The sequence below is a fragment of the Hemitrygon akajei genome, chromosome 5 (assembly GCF_048418815.1).
Source record: "Hemitrygon akajei chromosome 5, sHemAka1.3, whole genome shotgun sequence".
Classification (NCBI taxonomy): domain Eukaryota; kingdom Metazoa; phylum Chordata; class Chondrichthyes; order Myliobatiformes; family Dasyatidae; genus Hemitrygon; species Hemitrygon akajei.
Window position 1 is genome coordinate 124,837,457 of NC_133128.1, and position 25,704 is coordinate 124,863,160.

Sequence of the window (25,704 nt, forward strand, 5' to 3'; positions counted from 1 at the left end):
GTTATTCGGGAAAGATTTGCTTCCGAAGCCGCCCGAGCTCGAACGGGCACACAGAGTGTACATTCCCCCCGGAATTCTGGGCTCCCGCCCGCGACCAGTAATCTTGTGTTTCCATCAATACCAGGTAAAACACAGTTTGATCGTAGAGGCGCGTCGCAGGGGGTCGCTTCCTTTCAAGGATACAACCATTCGCTTTGTGGAAGATTTTGCACCCCAGACCTTAAAGATGTGCGCTGAGTTTAAAGGCACTATGAAAGTGCTTTTTGATCATGGTTTCAAACTTTCCCTTCGTAACCCTGCCGATCTACGAATCAAGCTTAATACCGGGAAATTCAAGTGGTTCAAATCAGCGAAGGAAGCTGAAGCGTTTGTGGCAAGTCTTTCGGCTATCCAGTCATCTTCAGAATCTGATCGGACCTCCTAAAATAAGTACTCCTCGTAGTAAAATTACTTTCTCTGGACTCGGAATTCACTTGAATCACTCAGACATTATTCATTGAAACTTTAAGGGCTGTTGACAATCTCTTCCGGGATTTGGTGTGTGTGTAATCTATTTTTATTCTTGTATAACTTTACCTACAGAGTTCTACAACTAACTCTAACTTGTCTTGGAGGTTCGAAGTCTTTAGTGAAGGCCTCCCTGTTTGTCGGTTCACAGTTCAACTGCTGATTTATTTTTCCTTTGTTTTAAATATTTATCTATTTTATCTTTTTCTTTTCTTCACCCCTTTTTTCTAATCTCTGAATTTTTTTCTCCCTTCTCTGTAAATGGTTGATAAACACTCGTCTTGAATTTATAATTTTCCCCTTCCTCTTCTTTTTTCTTTTTCCTTCTTACCTTTTTTTTCCCCTTTCTCTTACTTTATTCTTCTATAATTTTTCGCGGGTAGGTTAGTTTTGGTTTTCTTCCAATTTTCTCTGTATTAAGTTTTATATTTCTGCAGAAGGTGTTCTAATCTGTAGTTATGTTTTCTAGTGCATAAACTAGTTATTATTTGCTATAGTATTTATACGGAACTGTTGTTAATGACACAGATCTGGAAGTTGTATTTGGGTTAATTTTTTTGGTAGAGCTAGCTACTTGTTTTGGTAGCCGTCTAGTTTTGGGTTGTGCGGATGGGGTGGGTTTTCCAGTTCCAACATCTCTTTATTGCTCAGGACATGTTTATATTTTGACCTTACGAATCTATGTTTACACCTCTGCTCCCAGACTGCTATTGTACTGCTTGACTGTTTATATGCCTGCTGCCTTTTATGCATTAGTAATTGAGAATGGCTAGTGCACTTAAATTCATGAGCTGGAATGTAAAGGGATTGAACCACCCTGTTAAAAGGAGGAAGGTATTCTCACATATTAAACAACTCAAAGCTGACATTGCTTTCCTCCAAGAAACTCATATTCGTTGTTTTGATAACTCCCGGCTTCTGTCAAAGTGGGCGGGTCAGCATGTTCATTCATCCTTTGCCGCTAAAGCTAGGGGAGTTTCCATTCTTATTAACTCAAATATTCCTTTTGAACTCCATAATAAAATATCTGATACAAATGGCCATTTTATTATTGTTTCTGGTAAACTATATAACACTAAAGTTGCACTAGCAAACCTGTATGCCCCCAACTTTGATGATGTTAACTTTTTTGAACGGTTTTTTTCCTCACTACCAGACTTAAACTCATACTCTCTTATACTGGGTGGTGACTTCAACTGTTGGTTGGATCCTAAACTGGACCGATCGTCCTCTGTTACCAGATCACCTACTAAATCTGCCTTAGCTATTCAATTGTTTCTCTCTAATTTTGGTATCTCTGATATATGGCGTTTCCTCCATCCTACGGAGAGAGATTATTCTTTTTTCTCACATGTTCACCATACCTTCACTAGAATTGACTATTTCTCACTCGATAACCAACTTATCCCATTTGCCCACTCTTGTGACTATCAGAGTATACTGATTTCTGACCATGCCCCAATTACCCTCTCTCTGAACTTTCCTGGTCTCCCTCAGAGGAACAAACACTGGCGGTTCGATTCAACTTTATTATCGGATGATGATTTCGTAAAATTTATTAAGGACCAGATAACCTTTCACTTTTAACACTAATACATCACCTGAAGTGCCATCCCAGATTGTCTGGGATGCCATGAAAGCATATCTGAGGGATCAAATAATCTCTTACACAGCAAATCTCAATAGAAGATCCCGTGCAGATCGAGCAGACCTCATTAACCAGATTAAAGATTTGGATCAAATATATGCCCAAACTAAGAACCCTGAATTATACAAGAAGCGCGTTGAACTCCAAACTAAATTTAACCTTCTGTCCACTCAACCTGTCGAACGCCAACTTCTCGAAAGCAAGAGCCGCTTTTACATTCATGGGGATAAGTCTGGTAAATTCCTAGCCAATCAGCTGAGGCATTCCAAAGCCAAACAACATATTACAAAGATCCGGAAGGAGAACGGAGACTTTACATCGGATCATTTAGAAATTAATGACGCATTAAAAAATTTTTATTCTTGGCTTTATTCCTCTGAATCCCTGAATGACAATATCTCTGTGGATCAATTTTTACAGAATCTGAATATCCCCTCACTTTCATCTGATTTCAAAGCCAAACTCAATGCGCCTATATCACCAGAAGAAATATCTTTTGCAATTTCTGCACTGTCCTCAGGGAAATCTCCTGGACCTGATGGGTTCCCTGTGGAATTTTATAAATCATTCTCTTCACTTCTTTCTCCTCAGTTACTTTCAGTACTATCTGACTCGTTTAATTATGGCAAATTGCCACCCTCTTTCAATGAGGCATCTATTATTCTTCTTTTAAAAAAGGGCAAAGACCCAACAGAGTGTTCCTCGTACAGGACGATCTCTCTGCTCAATGTTGATGTAAAGATCTTAGCTAAAGTGTTGGCTCATAGATTAGAAACCGTTATTCCCTCCATTATCTCTGATGACCAAACAGGCTTTATTAAAAACCGTCTCCCTTTTTTTAACATTCAGCGTCTATTTAATATTTTATACTCAGTTCCAACTGGGACTCCTGAATGTGTTATCTCCCTTGATGCGGAGAAAGCATTTGATTGTATAGAGTGGAACTACCTTTTTGCAGTCTTAGAAAAATTTGACCTCGGCCAAAGTTTCATCTCTTGGATCCAATTGCTGTACCTGTGTCCTATTGCTTCTGTTCTAACTAATTTTCAGAAATCCCAAGTATTTAATCTCAAACGTGGCACCCGTCAGGGATGCCCCTTAAGTCCCTTTCTCTTTGATTTGGCTATAGAACCTCTGGCGATAGCATTTCGAAATTGTCCTGAATTGACCAGGATTTGGAGAGGGGGTGTTGAGCATAAAGTTTCTGTCAATGCTGATGACTTATTACTCTTTCTCTCAAATCCGTCTACATCCTTACCTCTAACGTTTTCACTTCTTGACCAGTTTAGCCAGATCTCTGGCTATAAACTCAACTTACATAAGAGTGAACTTTTCCCAATTAATAAAGAAGCACAAGAACTAATATTTTGTGATCTCCCTTTTAAAGTAGTCCATAATCAATTTACTTATCTTGGAATTACAGTCACAAGGAAGTTTAAAGACCTCTTCCGTGAAAACTTTGTCAATCTTTCATATGCTATAAAACAGAGTCTGGCACAATGGTCACCTCTATCTATGTCCTTGGTAGGTCGTATTAATGTTGTTAAAATGTATGTTCTCCCCAAATTTTTATACTTATTTCAATCTATCCCAATTTTTATTCCTAAATCTTTTTTTGATTCCTTAGACTCTATTATTTTGTCATATCTGTGGCAGAATAAGCGCTCTAGAATTAATAAAATCCACCTCCAAAAATCTAAAAAAGAGGGTGGCATGGCTTTACCTAACTTTCGCTTATATTACTGGGCAGCTAATATATGTTGTGCTGCCTTCTGGTCTTTCTTCCACAGTCAACCCGAGTGCCCTAACTGGGTGGCAATGGAGTTGAGCACTAAAGAATTATCTATATCTGCACTTCTTGGCTCTGCACTCCCTAGCAGTCTGCCCAGATCAATAGCTAATCCTCTGGTTAGACACACTTTGCGTATATGGGCTCAGTTCAGGAAATGCTATGGTTTCCAGGGGTTTTCCGTGTCTAGCCCTGTCGCACATAATCACCTTTTTTTACCTACTATGTACAATTCAGCATTCCATGTTTGGTACAGGAAGGGCATCAGACATTTTGAAGATCTCTTCATTGATAACCGCTTTGCTTCTTTTCAGCAGCTCTCCGTTAAGTTCAACCTGCCTAACGCTCACTTTTTCAGATATCTCCAAATCTGACACTTTACTGCTCCTTTAATTCCTAACTTTCCTGAAATGCCTGCGAAAAATGCTATGGACCTATTTCTTTCCATTAATCCACTAGGTAAAGGTTTAATTTCAATTATCCGAGATAAACTAGCAACCTTACGATGGGCCCCTGTGGATAAAATTAAAATGGCCTGGGAGCAGGATTTAAATATCTCCTTATCCGAGGAGAGCTGGGACTCAGTTCTCAAATCGGTTAACTCAACCTCCCTTTGTGCTCGCCATTGCCTCTTACAGTTTAAGATTGTTCATAGAGCCCATATGTCTAAATCTAAGCTATCTCGATTCTACCCCGGCATTAGTCCGCTCTGTGATAAATGCAAGAGGGGCATGGCCTCTCTCATCCATATGCACTGGTTCTGTCCTAGCTTGGAGAAATTCTGGAAAGATGTCTTCACTACATTATCGGGTATTCTGAATCAGCACCTAGAACCTAACCCCTTAATTGCTCTGTTCGGTTTTTGGGACGAGACAGATTTATGTCTGGGTCCGACCAAATGCCGAATACTATCCTTTGTCTCTCTCCTGGCGAGACGCTTGATCCTCCTTAGATGGAGAGATGTTGCCCCGCCCACTCATGCGCAATGGCTTAACGACATTATGGCCTGCTTGGACCTCAAAAAAATTCATTATTCAGTTCTTAATTCGGATCTAAAGTTCCATAAGGTCTGGGGACCTTTTATCGAGTACTTTCATAACCTTCCTCTTGACTAGGGTTTTTTTTTTCTTTTTTTTTCTTCTTTTCGGTCCCTTGCTTTCAGCTCCCTTTTTTTTTCTGGTAGTAGGCATTATTATCCTCTGTTGCTAAGTATATTCACAGTCTGGGAGTTTGACTGTCCGGACTTATACTCTTTATACTGTGTGGTGGTTGGTCTGGAGTTGTTGTTGTTTTTTTCTTGTGTTGTGGGGCTTGGGGAGGACACTAAGCTCACTTGTCTTTAATTTAGGTGCTTTTTTGTTAAATTCTCTTCCTTTGTAGCATATTGTTATTGTATGATTAATCTTGCACTGTATTAATGCTCCTCATTGGGATTTGGGGTTTTTAATTTTGTAAAATGTTTTGAAAAACTAATAAAAAAATGTAATTTAAAAAAAAGATGGTCATCAACACAGAAGCAAAGCAAAACCTTATCCACCATCTCTCAGCTGAACTGTTCTTCATCAACTTCTGCGCATTTGAAGTTCACCATATCTTGGCTGAGGCCTCCGGAGAAACCTCAGCAGATCTGCATCTTCTGCTGGTACTTTAACCTAGTGAAACATTAATTCAATATCTGCCATGATCACCAGTGGTTCTTTTCTGAATCCAGATATGACTCTGAGCTGGTAAGATCTGGATCCTGTAAAAGCTGAGCATTAAGTGATATTCACAACACAAAGTTTCTCTTTTCTGGGTGGCAAACACCATGATGTGGAATATACCAGACTTTCCCATCACTGTGTCCCATATCCCCTGCTGCCAGTCAGCATAATCTTTGGAAATGACATCTTTCATGGACGCTGTCAGTCAGCGTGAAATGACAAATTCTTCTTAAGCTTTCTTAGATTTAGAGCATGCTGTTCTGCAATCTTCCTGTTATTTGGCATATGAACTTCCCTCTTTCTCAAAGGTAAACCAATCTGGTTCTACTGAGTTCATAACCAGCTTCATGAACTTGTGGTCTTCTGTTGACAAATCAGGTTGATCATCCTGACTGCATTCAGGGAAATCTGCCTTAAACTGGTGCGGCCAAAGCTCCTCCAAGATCAAAATAGATCTTGTTAATTGTCAGTGCTGGTTGTGCACAGTCTCTCCCATCACCATAGTTTCCTTTCAGTGCTCCATTCACTGTCCAACCCAACGTTGTTCTAATTGCATAGGGTCCATCATTAACACTGTGAATCACTTGCAACAGCTCCAATGCTTTAACATTTGTCCCTTTAGCAGCTCAATTTCTGAATCAATCTCTAGCAAATGGACATGTCTCAGGTGAGACCATCCACGGAGTTCCCTCCCTATTGAATGTTCGCTTGACCCATGGTGCATAAGAGAACGCATGTCTTTATTCCTGTAAGGGTGAGCTTGTTCATAAGGCTCACTGTGCAGAGCACAGCTGTGCTTCCTTGGTCAAGGAAAGCATAAGTAACCATTGTCACGTTACCCTTATTAGACTGGAATTATGAGAAGTTTACAGTCATGATGGCCATCCCCTGTAAGGCCACTGGATACCAGGGCACTTCTCGCAGCTGTGTCTGATTCTTTCATGCAATGTTCCCTCTAAGATGTGCATGCACACATCCCTTGCTACTAGCGTACAAAGGAATTTAAACTGTGCACAAAAAGTTGCCACCCTCTACTTCAAATCAAGTATAAAGTATATTTCATTATCGTACACAATCACGTTACTTTTTCTGGTTTCTGTTACGGACGGTGTTGACAACGTGGAGTTTGCAATGGATTTGTCTGCAGATTTTAGAATTGGCATATTTATACTGTTTTTATTGAAGAAATTATTGATTCACTATTTTGAATTCCAAAGAAGCACGAAGCGCAAAAGAATTGCTAGATCATTTAAAGCAGAATAGCTTAATGAAACAGTAGAAACTGCTACACCAAAAGCTCATGAGGTCAGCAACGTGCAGCTATGAGAAATATTTATGTACAATACAGAAACTGTGAAAACGATCAAACCCAGAGGAATACAAAGGTTTAATTTCACTTAAAAATTCAGTGCCCACACGTTGTTGTCTCTGGGCAAAAATAAATTGCACAGCATGAAATTTTTGTGCACACTAGTCATTACAAATTAGGGGGAAATTTGCTTTCACGGCTTGTTTTGATTCTAGAGTGAATGTGAAGTATACTGGGATGCTTGCCATTGCATACCTTGTATGAAAGATGCTTCCTGCGATCCTTGCTGTACACAAACAGCCAAAGCAGACATTTCTCTTTAGGAAGGCAATCTTCTCACTATGAGCTCTTTTCTCCAGCTGAGGGTATGAATCCAATCTAGGTTCACTCTCACAGAACAGACAAATACTTTTTGGCTGACAAGACCATTTCCCTTCCATTAGTAACTATACTCATTGGCTTTGACCACAGCCTAGCCCATGTGTCAGATTACTATAATAAACACACCACAAAATATAATACAGAAAAAAACATATAAACATGGCTTCTATAGATGAGTCAATATTTTGGGTTGTTGAGCAATTTTTCACCAACATTCTTGATTGCGCAACATTTGTGGCACCATCAACAACTCCTGGCCTTCTCATGTGGCTTAGCCTCTAAGCCCGGCAGAACTGTTTCTACAGACTGGAGAAGGGGTGAAGGCAGGTCCTGGCGCCTTAAAACCAGTGCTTTGGGTAGATGGAGCTCGTCAGCCTGGGAAGGCAGTCCATCTAAGAGAGGGAAAACTCTGATTTCAAACCTCAGCTGCCTTGCGGCCATACCCATTCATGGGAAAGGCTTCGGGAGACGAACCCGGACCTGGAGTCCCTAAGGCAGTCCGATGTTGCCTTCAACCTCGTTCTGGCAACTCCTGCGACGACACCGGTGCCAAGCTGTATTGGCCCTTGCCCTTCCCTTGGACAACATCTGTGGCATGGAGAGGGGAGACTTGCTGCATGGGTAACTGCCAGTCTCCCATACAACTCTTCCCAGGCCTGCACCCTGGAAACTTTCCAAGGCTCAAATCCATGGTCTCTCGAGACTAACGGATGCCACCACCATCAATGACAGAATGCTACTGTGGGGTTATTACTTTCTTGAAAAAAGCTGTACCCAACATATTTACCACTCACTGTGTTCATTCACAGACATCTTGTCACAAAATACCTAAATAATCTGCTTCACAAATCATTAAATACTATTATCACAGCAGTAAATAAAATCAAGTCCCATGCTCTCAATTCTTGACTATTTTGAGAGCTTTCACACAAAATTCTACAAAAGTATTGGATCTGGCCCAGTCCATCATGGGTAAAGCCGCCCCCAACCATTGAGAACATCTATATGAAACATGGTTGCAGGAAAGCAGCATCCATCGTCAAGGATCCTCACCACCCAGCACATGCACTCTTCTCACTGCTGCCATCAGAAAGATGGTACAGGAGCCTCAGGACTCGCACTACCAGGTTCAGGAACAGTTACTACCCCTCAATCATCAGGTTCTTGAACCAAGGGGATAACTTCATTCAACTTCACTTGCCTCATCATTGAAATATTCCTACAACCAATGGACTCACTTTCAAGGACTCTTCATCTCAGGTTCTCAATATTTATTGCTTATTTATTTATTATTATTATTGTTTCTTCTTTTTGTATTTGCAGTTTATTGTCTTCCACATTATTGTTGAACACCCTAGTTGGGCAGTCCTTCATTGATTTACTATTCTATAGATTTATTGAGTATGCCCACAATAAAATGCACCTCAGGGTTGTAGATGGTGACATATTTGTACTTTGATAATAAAATTTACTTTGAATTGTGTATTGAAAATGATGAACATTTTGAATGCTTGCAGCACCAAAGCTCAGGTGGCTCTCACAAGAAACAAACAGCCTTATGTTTTTATGAACTTTTTAAAACAGATAAAATTTGAATGCTTCATTCAGTAGTCAACTTAAGAATATTAGGCATGGCATTGCTTAGTTGTCAGAATTATTTGCAAAGTTTAATGAAATCAATATTCAATTGTAAAGAAATGATATGAATCTTATCAAAGTGAAATCAGTCATTCCACATTTCTGTCCAAGTTAACCCTTTCTGAGTACATTTGGATGCCACGACCTTTTCCAGTTTCTGAGCTTCTCTAAGAGAAAGAAGGAATACCAAATGATAATCTTCAAGTATACTGTGTCACAAGAGTGAGCTGCATAAAGATATGTCAGAGAGATTGCAGGATCTTCTCTTCAAAATCCATTCCTGAACACATGTAGTGAGGAATTAACAGGAAGGATGGAGAAAGTACTGATCTCACTAAACTTCGAGCTGAAGCAGAGCTTCAGAAAATACCGAGTCTTGGTTGCAGAAAGAAATCTCTGAATGCTATCCTACACTGTGGAAAAAATTCAAAAAATTCTTTATTGTCTTTCCAACATCATATTTAGTGGAGCACGGTTTCAGTGCAGTTACTCAACTTCTTTTAAAGCAACAGATTGCAAATTACTGAACGTGATGATGGGAGATTCCTTCTGAGTGACATTCAGCCTGATGTTGAGAAGATGAAACCAAGTCCATCCAGCCCAGTGAAAGGTAAAAAAGCAATGAAGTACACCCTATCCTCGTTATATGCGTCTTCAGACAGTGCAAATTCACAGTTATGCAAGGAACCTATTTCTACCAACTTCTCCTTATATGCGTCCAAAACTCAGTTATGTGAGGAGCCTTGCTTTCCCGCCAATACAAGTCACATGCGCATGCCTCAGACTCACTCCCGCCAGTCTCTCATTGGTTTTGGCAGTGTGTGGATGTGCGATCTTGTGCTCTTAGACTTTTGTTGTTTTTACCTATGGTGCAGTGATTTTGGGCTTGAAATATTTAACTACTGTATGCCTCCTAAGCGTCCGATGTCAAGTCCTGGGCCATCAGCCAAGCAGCAGAGAACCGCTTTAACACTTGAAAAAAATTTGGAAATTATAAACAGGGCCGCGTCAGGTGAAGGTAACACAGCTCTGGGATGCTACTTCGGCCTGGGTGAGTCCACGATCAGAAACATAAAGAAAAATGCTGAGAAAATTAAAAGTGCAGTGATTGATTCACCACAAGTGTCTTCAAAGATTGTTAACAAAGTGCATCAGCCGATTATGACAAAAATGGAGAAAACGTTGAGTTTTTACATTGAGCATGAAACAAAGAAAAAAACAACACTCAGTTCCGATCATCTTCGTGTGAAAGCTTTGGAAATTTATGGTCGCCTTTGTTCAGGGGCTAGTGAGGAAGTGTCAAGTGATATTATTAGCTTTAATGCAAGTAGTGGATGGTTTTCTAAGTTTGGTAATCATCACAGGCTTCACAACTTAGCTGTGCATGGTGAGCAAGCTAGTGCTGACCACGAAGCTGATGAACACTCCCCTGAGCAGTTGTGGGCTATGATAGCTGAGTCAGGCATCACACCAAAGCAGGTGTTTAATGCAGACGAGACCAGGCGTTTTTGGAAGTGTATGCCGAAACGCACTTACTTAAGTAAGGATGAAAAGAGTGCGTCAGGTTTCAAGTTAGCAAAGGATAGGTTGACTTTGCTTATGTGTTCCAATGCTGAAGGAGACTGTAAGATGAAGCCTCTCTTAGTTTACCATTCACTAAAGCCCCGTGCTCTTAAGGGTTTGAGAACTGTACACCCTAGTATGTTAACTTTCTATGATTTATTATGTTGAACATTACCTTAAACTGATGAAATATAATATGAATGTTGCCTTGTGGTACTGCTTTTGTGTCGTATTGGTATGAAAATATGAATAAGTTACAGATAAAACATATTTAGGAAGCCCTCCAGAACGCATCCCTATTTTCTCCATTTAAACAATTATTCACATTATGCGTCGACTGTGAGGAACGTATCCCCTGGCATATAACCAGGTGTACTTAATAGTTGGACTACTAATGTATGCCTAAAAAATGTCGATGAAAATTGTTTTACTGTAATTAAATAACTTTATTTCTACATTTGAATAATTTGTCACTACTTTGAATTTGGAATTCCTATTTTCTTTTACTGTGCATTGTAAAACAAAATTCTTTATAGATTTTATGTAATGGCCGGAAAGGGAGTGGGGGGGGGGGGCGCTCTGGTGTGATCTGGGAGCCAAGGGGGCGGTACATTAAATAGTTCAAAGTACATTGATTATCAAAGTACGTAGACGTAATACAACCTCGAAATTCGTCCTGTTGTAGGCAGCCACAAAGAAACATAATAGTGCCCATATGGAAAAACTGGCACTGATTGTCAAAGACAAAATATGTCAAAAAGAGAACAAACCTTGCAAACAATAAGAAAGTGAATAAATAATATAGAGCATGCATCGCAGTCTCCAAAAGTAATCCCACAGCATCGGATCCAGTCGGCGCCAGAGTGAGTGAAGCCGAACCTCTAGTCTAGATGATATATTTTTACTCTTCACCATAAAAGGTTGGGAGAGGAATTTAGCAGTTTGGACCGTGCGTGCCATTCCTAACTCTGACCCACGCCGACCCAACCTTCGCATCTCGTACAGCCATCAACCAGCGGACGCCCTCCCCTCAGGAAAGAGCCTAGCAACGGCGCCCGACCGGAACACGTCAGTGGCCGACGTCACTTCCTGCAGTGGGGAGCTCGAGGTAGGTGGCGTCGGTTTGGGGCTCTGGTGCTCAGCTGTTTTTTTTCCTTTGCCCCCTTTTCTCCCCTTCTCTTGAATAGTTTGAGGAGTTTCGCTGTAATAGCCGCCAACATGAGCGATTCCGAAGAACAAACATACATCGAAAGGGTGAGTTTCTGTCGAAATACTATCGATTTTCGTTTTAATGTCGAGCTCCATGGTTTTTTTCGAACAGTAGTGCGTATGTTTTGCGGGATCCCGCCTCTAGGTGCACGGCTATCGCTTCTCCTACGGGCTGATTGGCCCCTCGGCGAGGCTGCACGGCCAATGGCCGGGCAAGTCGTCGGCCTGGGTGGATTGCATTGGTGCTCCGTGCTGTCACGTACTTGACCACCAATGAGGAGGGCGGAATGGTGCCTGCGGACAGGCGTCGCGCCGCACGATTGGCCCAGCAGTGTTGTCTGTCAATCTGTCGCGCGCGTAAACGGCGGGGAGCTGACGGCCAGTCTTTCGGGCCCTGTAGTACGCTGATGGGAGTTTACTGGGTCCTGCCGCCCACCATGTTGGGCCCACTAACTGCAGCCATTCTGCATTGCTATATCCCCTGGGCAATGCACAATGTACCTCTAATGTTAATATTCTTGTTTTGCCTTGCCCTTGAATCTATTGGCGTGCAGAGCTAGACTGTGGAAATTGCCTATTCTGTAGTCGGGTGAGCCACGTGCCTCTCCCTGCAACGCTGGCGTACTCTATTGGGGAATTTTTTAAAAACCCGGCTCCACAGACCAGTCAGTAAACACGAAATTCCAACTTAGCAGATCTCTTATCATAAATTAAGGATGGCGGGTTAAAATTGTGACGCCCGATATTTTTTGGGAAAATGCTATAAATGCACAACAGATAATTAAAAGCGTTTCACGTTTCAATTGTGACTTGATATGGGATTAGAAAACATAAATTTAAATATTGGTCACAGCTGCTAGGCCTCTTGGTTCCCTTGGTTTTTGTTGGGTGCGGGGTTACTTGGAATACATTGAGGCCTTGGTCTAGTACGCCAGCTTTCCGCAGTGCGGAGAGGATACTGGGTTACCAACAAAGAAATGCTCTCAAGAGTTTTTTTTAATTAAACCCAGAACTTCAATCTGAAGTTGATGTCACATTTTGGGACGGGAGGATGCTGAACAAATTGGTAGGACTGGTCTGTCATAAAAGTAAACTAAATGGTAATAGTTGGTAAATAGATTTGTAGCAACTGAGGATAGAATGTCAGTCAGATTTTGCTGAATTGCCTGTTCTGCAGTGTGTGGAAGGAAGCATATTTGAACTTTAAAAGTTAATTCCTGACATTTACCGGATTGTTTTCCTGCCTAAATAACTTAATTTTCTCGTATTAAAACCCTTGTCTGCATTATGCATAAAAAAATTGACTTTGTTAATATAATTGGGTGTGGATTTGTTCCTACATATATTGGCAGGATAGGATTTGAAGGGACAGGGGATACAGATTTATAGTTTGTAATTTTGGATTGACATGGGGTGAGATGGGCATGAACTACATTAAATAAGCAGTTCTGCTTTTGGTTAACCTTTCATTATTGATTCTTTGTTGTGACATCACCCCTGAAAGAAGCAGTTTTGATGACTAACTTTTACTGACAAATGTATTTTACCAAATTACTGTGCAAATATTTTTCTCTTTAACCTCCTCCATCATCCTCCAAAAACCCTGGTGAAAATTAACTGAAGCTATCGACAATAGAAGACAAGGGGGAGGGAGATCCAAAATGTAAGTAAGGCGTTAGCTGGGTTTGGCAGTAATACTTCGAATTTAAGAGTATTCATAACCCAATTTTCCCAGGGTCGTCCGTATTTTCTTATATATCACTGCACAGATCTCCAAAAGTGCTTTCCCACAATTGGTGAAACCCTAGTGCTGTGCTTATCCCTTTTCCCAAAGCAATTTAGATTAATCTTTTACATGCTTAGCAATATGTTATTTCCTTATTAACTTACAGTTGGCCTATCCATAATATAATTGATCAGTATTTTAAATTCTACAATGCTATTAAAAAGCTGACTTATTTATTTGTACTATACTGCTTTAAAATGTCAACATGGCAATCCTTGAATCTTGCCTAGCTGTGCTTTAGGATATAGCTGAGGTATCCCTTGTTTGTGTTTTTAGCCAAGTAAAGATGATTTGATTCAAGTCAGACCCTAGATTCCCTGAAGTATTTGTCAGAGCACCTTTTATTTTACATTTATTAGTTGTGTCAGTGACATTGATGGGGGAAGAGTCCCAAGACAAGAAGATAGAAGCATTAAGGTTTGTTTTTTTATTATTTATACACTGTACCATAGGTTGATACTACTCTTAAGGCTTTTTTGTTTGTATTAACATGCTTTTTAATGACTTGGTTATTCGCCCACTGGAGCCACTTAGCCCAGTTAATGAATTTGGCTTATTTGACACGAAATTAGCTATACTGCTGAGAATTACAGATTTTGGTTCAATATTAATTTATATTGTTTTTGAAATTCCAGACACTGCCAAATGCATTTATTTTGGCATGTATAGAGGACAACTCAGATGTTGGGAAACGTTCATGGTTGAAGCAGTTCAGACAATGTAGTTTACACTGTCTGAAAAGCTTCAAGATTTCAAATGTAAATGCTGAAAGTCCTTAATGCAAAACAGTAATGGCATCCAGTGGGTCAGTTGTCATCTGAGAAGAAAGTGTTTTTGGATGGAACCCTTAGAATTTCTGAATCCTGAATTTTAATGAAAGTCTGTATCTGAAGTGCAGTCCATTTCTCTTTTAGATATCATCTGATCCATACATAACTGTCATTTTCTGTGTTGAATGTATGGACAGTTTAATGAACTCCACATCAAGAGCTGAGACCATTGATTTACGTTGTTAACTCGCATTCCCTTTTATTTTGCATGGGATTTTTACAAGTAATTTTAATTATAAACTTTAATTCCATTTGCTACTTTATCAAATTACAGGGTGTTGACCACTCTGTGCAAACCGTAAATCAATGTCTTTTACCATGATCAATCTTCATGCTGGTCTTTGTTAGTGCATGGCAACATCTGGTCATTCACATTGCAAAACTGTACATAGGTTGTACTCAAATGATATTTTTATGCTTTAATTTATCAGATGAAAGGATTTGTTTACCTTTGTGGAAGATGTGTGGAAAGATGAAGAGGACAGCTATAATGGCAATTTGGCTATTACTGTAAGGGGACTTACAAATTGGTGCCAACTTTTGAGAACTTTAACAAACTGGTGTGAATTTGTCATACCTCATGGTAGAATATAGAAAAGATAACGTGCAATTATCAGTTCTGAAACAAGCAGTGCTGGAAATGCAAAATAGGCAGCCACTTGTGAAGAGAAGTTTGTATTTCAGATTCTGTCTGTAATCCTTCAGATATGAAGCCTGCTCTGCAGGAATTTAAGAAAAGTTGTAGCAAATTCAGAAAATGAGAAGCATTTCAATAGATTGATGTGTAGTGGGTGCAAAAGTAATGAATGGCTGTGTTTGAAAACAGTGATATTGCAGTTTCTGGTAGCATTGCAGTTGGTTTGTCCTGTAGTCAGTTTGATCACTTGTTTTGGGTAGTTTGTAAATTTTGTTAAAAAGAATTTTTTCCACTGTGTATTAATTTAGAAAGTTAGATTAATGATAGAACCATGATTTTCATCTGTATGTGACAAACGTGAATAAGTTCAAATTCTCTCCCCCCCCCCCCCCCCCCGTACAGTGTTGTACAAATAAGACAGAACTGTGAAAGTACTAAATACATGAAACAGGCAATCTTAATTTTTTTTAAATCCTTAATAATAACTGACTTTCCCATTATGAATACCCATCTGAAGATTGGTTCTGTGCTTAAGGGCAAGAAAATAATTGTCTGTTAGATGTGTAGGTCTGACATTGAAGGTTTTTTATCTCCAATAGTGTTAATTTGCTTTGCTCATCTTATTACAGAAAAAAAATGGAATAATGAAGAAAGTTCTGAGGGGATAAGTGTAATTTGCCCTTGAAATTCTCTTGCCTTTAGATTCTTACAAACAATTGTGGATTCTATATTGATCAGCTGAGAGATGCATCATGGGATGCGATTGGAATTGGCAGGTGAAAGTTGACTAATCTCATGTGTTACACTGACTTGAGTGTAATAGAATCCTTTGAATCTAAGTTCCTGATTGGCATACCGGTGAATTTTTCAAAACATTTTCACCTATTTGTTTAGTAGTGGAAAGTACTGATTGCCATAATTTAAAACTGGACTACCTGTTAATGATAGTGATAATTTTAAATTAGAACATTGGTATTCTGGTACCTGGAGTTCAGTCAGTTTTCTAGGTCTCTATATTTGATGTTACATTAAGGATCTGCTTTAGTATTGCTTATTAGTTGCTTAATGCTGGATCAGTAGTTGTCATCCAATGGGAGGAAGTTATTCTTTAATCTTAACATTTGGCTTGAATACATTGTTAGGATGTTTTTGTTTTTTCCTGAGTGATGTACCTGTATTTGTTGTCTGAAAATTACGCAATTAGTTTGAAATTATTAAATTATGAATTCTTAGATTCCAAATTTTTGCAGAGGCAGGGAAGTGGTAATATTTAATGAACCTATTCCCAAGCATGCAGTCTCCATCCATAAGAGTGGAATTATTGCCTGTTATGTGACTTGCCACCCTGCTAAGGAATATTCCAACATACCCTCATTGTTTAGAGATCAAGGGACTTAGCCAAATGTTTGTTTCAACTGTTCTTCAGATTGGTGTGTAAAAACTAATGTTTCAGTGCAAAAGTACTTTAATGAATTACCATCTGAGTTTGCCTTCCAAAATACCGCGTAATGTTGCAGTAGTAGTACAACAAATTTGCAAGATGTAGCATGTTATTCAATATGTAAATAAAGATTTAAACTACAATAGATTCCAGTTAATTGGGACACATTAGGATCTGTACATTTTGTCCCAATTAAGTGACTGCCCCCCAATTAACCAAAGTTTAATGAAAATAGTTAAAAAGGTATTTTAAAAAAAGTCAATTGACTGTTAAACTGAGTAACAAGTTATGTATTTAAATTAAATAAAGAACAAATTAGAATACAAACAATACTACAGCACTATAAAACTGTCATTTTTCATAGTTATCAAGTCAAGTCACTTTTTATTGTCATTTCGACCATAACTGCTGGTACAGTGCATAGTAAAAATGAGACGACGTTTTCTCAGGACCATGGTGTTACATGACACAGTATAAAAACTAGACTGAGCTACGTAAAAAAAAAACACAGGAAAAAAAACTACACTAGACTACAGACCTACCCAGGACTACATAAGGTGCACAAAACAGTGCAGGCATTACAATAAATCAATTACAATAAGTTGATCTAGCGTAGTTATCAAATTCATTCAGTGTATGCTGCCATGTTCTTTTGACTAAATAAACAAGATCAGTGCAGGCACCTACTGCTGACAATGGACTGTCTTCATACAATGCTTTCAATGATTGCATCCTCCAAATATTCATTTTTGTTCTAACATTCAAGGTGATTGTATATAACATGGTGTAGTATCTAACTGCCACACTAGTACGCACAGTTTGAAACTGTTTGACAACAGTTTCTTGTCCCATTTAAGAATCATAGTGTCCTAAATAAACAATGGGAATACCGGCTATTTTCTCCATTAGTTTTTATAAGCAGCTGGCCTGATTAACTGATGGTCCAGTTAATCGAAATGCATTATATTTCAATTATTAGAACCTTGCCAGCAAATGAACTTCAGTATTTCAGATTGTTGTGGAATCCAGTAAACAAGAATCCCAGCTTATTTTTGATAAATTATACTCATTTCAAGCATTTGAAAGAACTGGAACCTGCATATTTAGTGTCAGTTGAGGTTGAATGCAGTCATTGATCTTCAAATATTTATTTAAATTAGTCAAAATTTAATGTGAAAGTTGACAGCAGTTTAACAAAAGAAATACTCTATAATTACTGCATTAGGTAATGCTCTTCACGTCAACTCAGTCCTTTAGTACCTGTGTTTATTGGACATTGATAAAATAATTTGGTAGGGGAAAGCCAACGAGCATGCCATGCACATTTACTGCTTTTAAACAAACCTCGAAGTGTTTAGTACTTGGGATTTTCTTGTTTGCAAGTAGAGTTTAATACCCATTGGCTGATACTGAACAGATTCATATTCTTAACAGGCATATCTAATAGGAATGCTTTTGGTACAGAAGGCATTGGAGGCTTTATTTGTTTTGATACTAATGAGATAGTATTCTGATAATCACTTCTATGACACTTTGAGGTGAGTCAGCTGTACCTTTTGGGAGAAAATGTGTGCCCAGTTTAGTATTAGGAATCCTGGATACTGGTATAATAAGGTAGTGGGAACAGTTTTGTTGCTATATATATGAAAGAAACAGGAATGGGGTATAGTCACACATGCCATCAAGTGTGCTTCACAACTCAACTATTATTTTGTAGTCCTATCACTGTAATATGATCAGCAGCTGCAAGTACTTGTATTTCATCTGCCTAATATTGTTCTGTTATGTTGAGAAACGGTATTATAAGATGAAGTTGAACAATATTAAATAATTATTCTGATTCTTCCTAATTCAAAACTCATGTTGTGAAAGTGTTTTCAGTTGTCTAATACTGTTCTAAAAACAGAAAGTGCTGGAAGTTCCCTGCAGGTCAGAGACCATCTGAAGGAAATCAAGAATCAGTGCACTAGAACATTGACCCAAAAACATGAACACGGTTTTTCTCTGCTAGCTTATTCTGGGAGCTGTTGAGTTTATTCAGCATTTTCTATTTTAATTTCCGATTCCTAACATGCTCTGCATTTTGTTTGTGTACTTTTAAGTCTGCTGTTGGATCCAATTAATTGTCCTCATTTGTCTGTTGTACATATTTCCAAACTAACTGCTTGACACACTTTTCCCATAGAATTATTACACTATACATTGGAATTTTGGTTCAAGTTATCCTACAGAATGCTTATTAGTTACGCTGATCTGATCCTCCAATCTGAGCATTCAAGTATACATACTCAGAATAGGTATCTGCTTAGGTAATGCTCTGCTCTGCCAGAAATGGTAATGCACTTGCCATTACCGTACTAGGAGCCTGGAGTAATAAATGGTTTGGCCCTTCATCTCAGCAGTGAATTGTCCTTCAGCTTGATGTGGAGAGGCTGCATGTGAGTGAAAAGGACAATCTCATTGCTGTGATGCTCAAGCTATCATAACTGAAAGCACCTTGTCCCTTTTCTGATAGACTGTTTAGATCCTATAGTCACTCTCATCACCTAATGAATATGGTGGAAGCTTCTGTTCCGCTTGCTTTTCATTTGCCTGTTCAGGTCTCCACAGCATTGAGTTGTAATATTCAACAGTAATTACTGGGGAGAGATCTGCAGTCGAAAAAAGAGAAGGGGCTACTTACATCCAGGAGGATGCTGTACTGCCCTCCTTTGGGTGCCCTACAGCAGCCCCTGCAGATCATTGTTGGGTTTGCACTAGGTTTCTGGTGCAGTCTTACAACCAATAGTGCATCTTAATAGTGATTCCATTAACACTCTTGTTTCTGGTAGTGCATTCTCTGATGTACTGTTGTGCTAAGATTTACCACTCGTGGCTAACCGACACATGATGGCTATTCACGCAAGTGCTGGAGGAACTCAGCAGGTTAGGCAGCATCTGTGGAAATGAATAAACAGTCCATGTTTCAGGCCAAAATTCTTCCTCAGATCTGCAAAGGAAGGGGGAAGAAATCAGAATAAGAAGATGGGGAGGGGTGGTGGAAGGAGTATTATCCAGAGTGTGAAGGGTGAAGCCAGGTGGGTGGGGAGTGGGGATGAAGTAAGCTGGGAGGTGATAGGTGGAAAGAGTAAAGGGCTGGAGAAGAATTTGATAGGAGAGGTGAGTGGACCATGGGAGAAAGAGGATGAGGGGCGCCGGAGAGGGGGGGGGGGGGTGATTGGCAGGTGATGAGAAGAGGTAAGGAGGAGGGGGAAATTACTGGAATTTGGATAAATCGATGTTTATGCCATCAGGGTGAAGGCTACCGGGGTGGATTATGAAGTTTTTCTCCTACAACCTGAGGGTGGCATAATTGTGGGTGTATAAGAGACCGTACACCAACATGTTGGAATATGAATGGTTGCGGATTTTTTGCAGGTGCAGCAAAGTGGCCCCTCAATTTATGTCTGGTCTCACCAGTGTAGATGAGCTTGCAATGGGAGTGTTGAATACTGTAGAAAACCCCAACAGATTTGCAGGTGAAGTGTTGCCTCACCTGGAAGAACTGCTTGAGGCTCTGAATGGAGGCAAGGGAGGAGTTGAATAGGTAGGTGTAGCACTTCTGCTTGCAAGGACAATTTCCAGGCAGGAAGTTAGTGGGTGTGGACAAGAGATTAATGGAAGGAGAGATTCCTGCGGAGAGAGGGGTGGTGTGGTAAAGAAATGTTTGGTAGTAGGGCATGATAGTTATTACCCAGAGTGTTTACCTCAGTGTTTTCAAAATCAGAACTTTTAGAATTATGGTTGTCCAGGTTCACTTTTTGTAAACTATAAATCTCTTGACAGTTCAATCAGTTTAATAGAGTATTAATGGAATAGTTGTTACTAGTTCACCCTTCAAGCTTGTCATTATACTAGTTCATTGCTAAATGCAACAAAGTGAAAAGTATGAAATTTCTGTACTTCATCCAGGTTAATCTGAAGTTGGACTGGTTTTCCGGATGGTCTTGATGGCCTTTAAAACCAGTGAAGCTTGTTGACTGATTTCCAACCAACAACTCTTTTCTAAAGAAATCATGCTGTTGAGTTGGATCTGATGTTCCTCCCTGGATTTGGATTTGTGGAGGACCAGTATTTTGAATGTGAAGCTTGGATACCTTGTGCTTAGTTGCCTCATTATAGGATTAACTTATTTAATGGCATTTTGCTAAGTGCATAAATATAGTAATATAAGAAGCTCCAGTACAAGACTTGTAGCTGCAGTTAATAGTTCAAGATAACTGTATGATCTTAAAAATACAAAATTATGGAACAATTTCATCATACCATTCTACTAGTTAAAAAATTAAATCATAACTGAATAAAGAAAGAAAATGGGACAGACCTAAATAGAATTTGTCACATTTGGAGGTTTGTTAATTTGTTTTAAGGTATGAAAGGCTTGTATAAGCTTAGTATGGGCACTACTTGCCCGGCTTATCACTATTGTTTGACTGATTGGTGCATGTATTTTGGGGCTGTTTGTTCAGTGGTATTAATTCTAAGATTTGAGGGGGAATAGTTCAACCTCTTTATAGGGGTCATGACGATTGGGTTATCATCAATATCACTTACCACTGTTTGACTTTCGATTAATCAATTTTTAATATTTCAGCATTATGTGCACCTCCAGGTAAGAGATATTTGGGGTAAGAGGTGGTGAGTATCAGTCTGATGACTACCTGATAATGTTTGTACTGACTCTTGAAGCCTTAAGAACTTGAACTTAGTGTTAACAGTAGGATCAATTGATCCAAATTGGAAGGTTGTCTTTCAATCCAGCTCATTTGACATATTTCTGCTTGCATTTCTCCTCAAATTTGCTGACCAGAGTGAGCTTAATAACTGGTGTGGGGAAGCCTATTCCCAGATACTTCCACCAGAGGAGGATGAGCAATAAGTGAGATGCAAACCGAACCATAAAAATAGCTGAGATTATTCCATTCTAAAATGATTGTTGCCAGTTATAGATTGCGAAGTATGTTAAAGTAGGAGACTTTTGGATTGTGGTTTATAACCAAATACCCATAGTTAGCAGTGACCTATGTGTTGCCGAGTGGAAAACTGCCCAAGGCCATTATAAATTATCACTGCCTGGCATAGTTTTACATCCTATTACTACAGTTGTTGCAGATGAGAATCTTTGATGAAAATTTCACTGGTTGTAACTGGTTAATCTCAGCACAGGGTTTTCTCTGCAATTACATGCCTCATCCTGTTCTTTTTTTGTTAAGGTTAATGTTCATGAAGAAAAGAAATGTGGAAGAAGTCATTTGACAAGTTTTGTGTAATAATTGAAGCTCAGGAATAAGTGAAGCTGAATTGGGGAAAAAAAAGAATGCATGCTAAAAAAAAAGACACGAAGTCCCACAAATAGAATGTGTGCAGTGTGTGAAGTGGGAAGATGAACCAAGTGAGAATTTGACACTGAAGAATGAAGAAAAGAAATAGAATGAAGTTAAGATCAGAAGTATCTGGAATCAGAAAGCACTACGCTAAGTAATTTCTAGTCTGTTTATGTGTACGTGCGGGGCTTGCGGTAGTGTCACGAAACCTTGAGTGAAACCTCACTTCAAGGTACTTTAATTTTGAGTGAAATTTGGTTTAAAAAGTAAATAAGCATGAAAACTTGTTTAGCTTGATTATTTTCACATACCAGAGCTCTTAATTTTGAATTGAATTTATTTATAAATTCACTCAAATCGTTTGGCTAACGTAAGCCCGTACCTGTATATTGTACTAAAAACAAATGCATGCACTGTACAAACCAAGGTAGAAGAATACACCCTAGGGCTGTTAGTTTATTCTAGGAAAGTATTTATGCCTGGGCATTCCTAATTGAAACCGTACAGGCAAAACTGGGATACAAGTTAGGTTGCTTGTTTATTTCATTTCAGATGCTTTTAAGATTTTAATCAGATCTTATTTTAATAGAACCATGTCCTAGGTTTGTAAAAATGTAATACATATATTTTTGCATGTAGGATTCACGTTCTCCATCTAAATCAGCAAGTTCAAGTCTTCGTGGATCTGGCAAGTCTGCCAGCCAGTCTCCAGCAAATTCTGCAGAACGCTCTCATTCTAAGGATGGGTCAAGGCACTCCCGGTCCAAGTCACGGTCACGTTCAAGATCCAAATCCAGGTAAGTGGCTAACGTTGCTTTGCAGCTTCAAGTTAATTAGATTATGATTTTGATACATTGGTGCGGATTCTGACATTTTTACATATTTCTGTTTCTTTTGCAATGCCACCTTTAATATTCATGTAGAATGCAATGCATACAAGTTTTAATTGTAAGAACCTGCTTAAAGTGTATCTAATGACTTGGCCTCCGTGGATGTCAGTAGCAATAAATTCCACAAATCCCCCCCCCCCCCCCCCCCCCCCCAATTATATAAAGTCCTTCTCATCTCTGTTCTAAAGGACATCCTTGTATTCTGAGGCTGTGCCCTCTGGTCTTAGACTCCTCTATAAGAAACATCCTCTCCATGATCCCTCTATCTAGGCCTTTCAATATTTGATAGGTTTCAATGAGATTCCATTTTTCAAAACTCCAGTGAGTACATGCCCAGAGCCACCAAACACTTCCCAAATGTTAACCCTGCCATTTCAGGGATCATTCTTTGGTAACACTTCCAGACGCTAGTGTTTTTTTTTAAGCCTGCAGTCAGTCTGTGATAATGTTGAGATTAGAGTTAAAGTTGTGTTGTGCTACGGACCTAAAGATATGTATCAAGGACTACATTTTAATAGTGGGAAAGATACTTTTTCCAGTGGTAAGTAGCTGAGGGTAGTGGCTGGATAGCTGGAGGGCACTTGGGTATTTGCGCCATATATGGTCTTCGGCACTGAAGAGTCCCTCACATCATTGTTATCAGGAAGTTCCTGGATCTTCTATAAATCATTAGATTAAAAGGAAAGGCCTATTTTAATTTGTGATGGAAATGACAGGACCACTCATTCTGTTATTTTCTATCGTCTAATATTCATCTCTCATTCAGTCGTAGTTTGCTTAATTCAGATTCAAGTTGCTGGAATCTTCCTATAAAATTAATTATATCTGCCTCCTTAATTACCAGATCATCATTTAGCCCCTCTCATACACAAAAGAGCCTGTTGCGTGATTGGTCCAATACAGTAATCTTAAAAAAAAAAGTTCCTCTTAATTCATTCTTCACATTTATTCATTTATTACAGCTTATTTGCTTTTTCCAATCTGCTTGGATTAACCCCCCCCCCCCCCCCCCCCCGCCAGATGGTTATTACACCTTGGATTCTTGGATTTACATTACATGTTGTATTGCCACTATTGCTTAATGGTCCACATACAATTTACACCATTGTTTCCTACCCTTTATTTCTAAATTTCACCCAAATTCTACTTGTTAATTTTCTAACTCAGAATCCTTCTTCTAGACTCCCTTTCTCATAGTTCTCATCATCTCTATTCATTTTAGAACATAGAATAGTGCAGCACAGTACAGGCCCTTCGGCCCACCACTGACATTGCAAGCCATGCTCAAAGATTTCATTACTTCAAATTTAACAATTTCTACCCTGCTGTGACCTTCACAATCCCTTCCTGGATTTTGACAAATAACCAATATCCACTGTAAGCCGTCTAGGTCTCTCACCTGCCTTGATTGCTGTCCTGCAAGGATTCTATGCCATTCTTTCTTACGGTCTTTCAGTTCCTCTGTTCCATCATATTTGCTCTGACAATGAGACGTTCTACCGAAGTGCCTCTGAAATGTCATCCTGAACAATGGCGTCCCCTGTACTAAAGTAGGCAGACCTCTTGACTGGATTTCATCTATTTCTTGCACATCTGTTCTCTCTCTATACACACACACAGCACACACATGCCTGAACTTCAGATGTGACTATGATTTGAGTTATCTTTATTGGGAATGTGGTTCCTTATTTCATAAAATCAGTTTTAATCTCAATTTCATATATTTCATGTTTTCATAACCATATTCGTATTGTATTTGGACTGGGCTGAAGCATAGATTGGAACTGGTTGATCTGTTAAAAAAAAATAATTTGCTGGTTTTACTTCCCATTGCGCCACTGGCATTTAAAACAGCAATGAAGGTCCTCTATCTCTGTTTGTCCTTGACTACTCACATGTAGAGGATTCTTCGTTGCTGTTTCCGTAGCAGTTTTGTTTTGCCATTCGGGGTTGTTAGCCCAGAGATGAACCCCCGAACCTGGAGGACTGGTGGACCATTCATTAGTCTGGCCTCTACCCTTTGACCTGTTTGGCATAGGTGACTCTACCAAGAGTCGAAGCATAAAGCCCTGACTCCAGATAACAGAACTCAGGCATTCAAGCCTCCAAGCCATGACGTGGTTGTGGTCCTCTTGGGAATGTGCTGGTCACTGTGCAATAAATGAGGTGAATGAATTGATCTGGTTAATATACAATCAGTAATCTGCAATGGCTATGAAGAAGAGACTTTTTTTAAAAAGCGCAGGCAACTTCAATGAAAAAAAGTTTTGAGACTTTATTCTACTATGTGAGCATTTGAAGAGAGGGAGAATGTTATCAATCTTCAGTGTCTTGTTGAAGCTAATTTGCATTCAAAATAAAGCTAAAATATTCTTGATTTAGCAGGTCAATATCTCGGAGGAGTTCTCGGAGGCGTTATTCAAGGTCTCGATCCCGATCTCGCTCTCGCCGTAGGAGATCCAGGAGCAGGTCCTACAGCCCTGACTATAGGCGACGTCGTAGCCACAGTCGCTCGCCCATGTCAAACCGAAGGCGCCATATTGGTAATCGGGTAAGAGATAAGTTTTTTTTTAAATAAGCTAAGCACAGAATATTTGTCTTGACTAGTCTATTGCTGATGTGCTTGGAGAACTTGCCTTTTACCCTTTAGCTAACCTCATGAAATCATGCATTCTATCTCTCAGGCTGAATTACTCCATAAGTGCATCTTGATATTCACATCTGCTGCTCGTGATATTAAATTCACATTCTGGGAATAGAAGTTTCTACTGAATTTCTCAATTTGATTTTCAACAATTCTAAGCCCCCACTGCTGGCTTGGCCTTGCTTCCTTGTACAATTGTATCTACATACATCATATTCAATCAATACTTGGAATCTCTACCAACTATGCCACCCCTGTTAAGATCTCGTCTTAGAGATTTAGTGACCTGGGATTTAGTCCCGACACAGTGCTATCTGTGTGGAGTTTTCCCATTTTCCCCATGACTGGGGGTTGGGGGGGGGGGTC

The 25,704-nt window shown here is 39.4% G+C and overlaps 1 protein-coding gene across 3 annotated transcripts in view; it reads left to right on the plus strand.

The window, feature by feature from the left end:
- Positions 1-11,609: 11,609 nt before the first annotated feature.
- Positions 11,610-25,704, plus strand: part of tra2b (transformer 2 beta homolog) — a 33,246-nt gene continuing 19,151 nt past the window's right edge. The window contains exons 1-3 of one of the 3 annotated variants that reach the window (XM_073046396.1): positions 11,610-11,792; positions 22,444-22,601; positions 25,077-25,245. In XM_073046396.1, the coding sequence (XP_072902497.1) occupies positions 11,757-11,792; positions 22,444-22,601; positions 25,077-25,245 (363 nt within the window). In that variant the 5' untranslated portion in view covers positions 11,610-11,756. The remainder of the gene's footprint in view (positions 11,793-22,443; positions 22,602-25,076; positions 25,246-25,704) is intronic. The other 2 variants (XM_073046395.1, XM_073046397.1) reach the window with 2 other exon arrangements.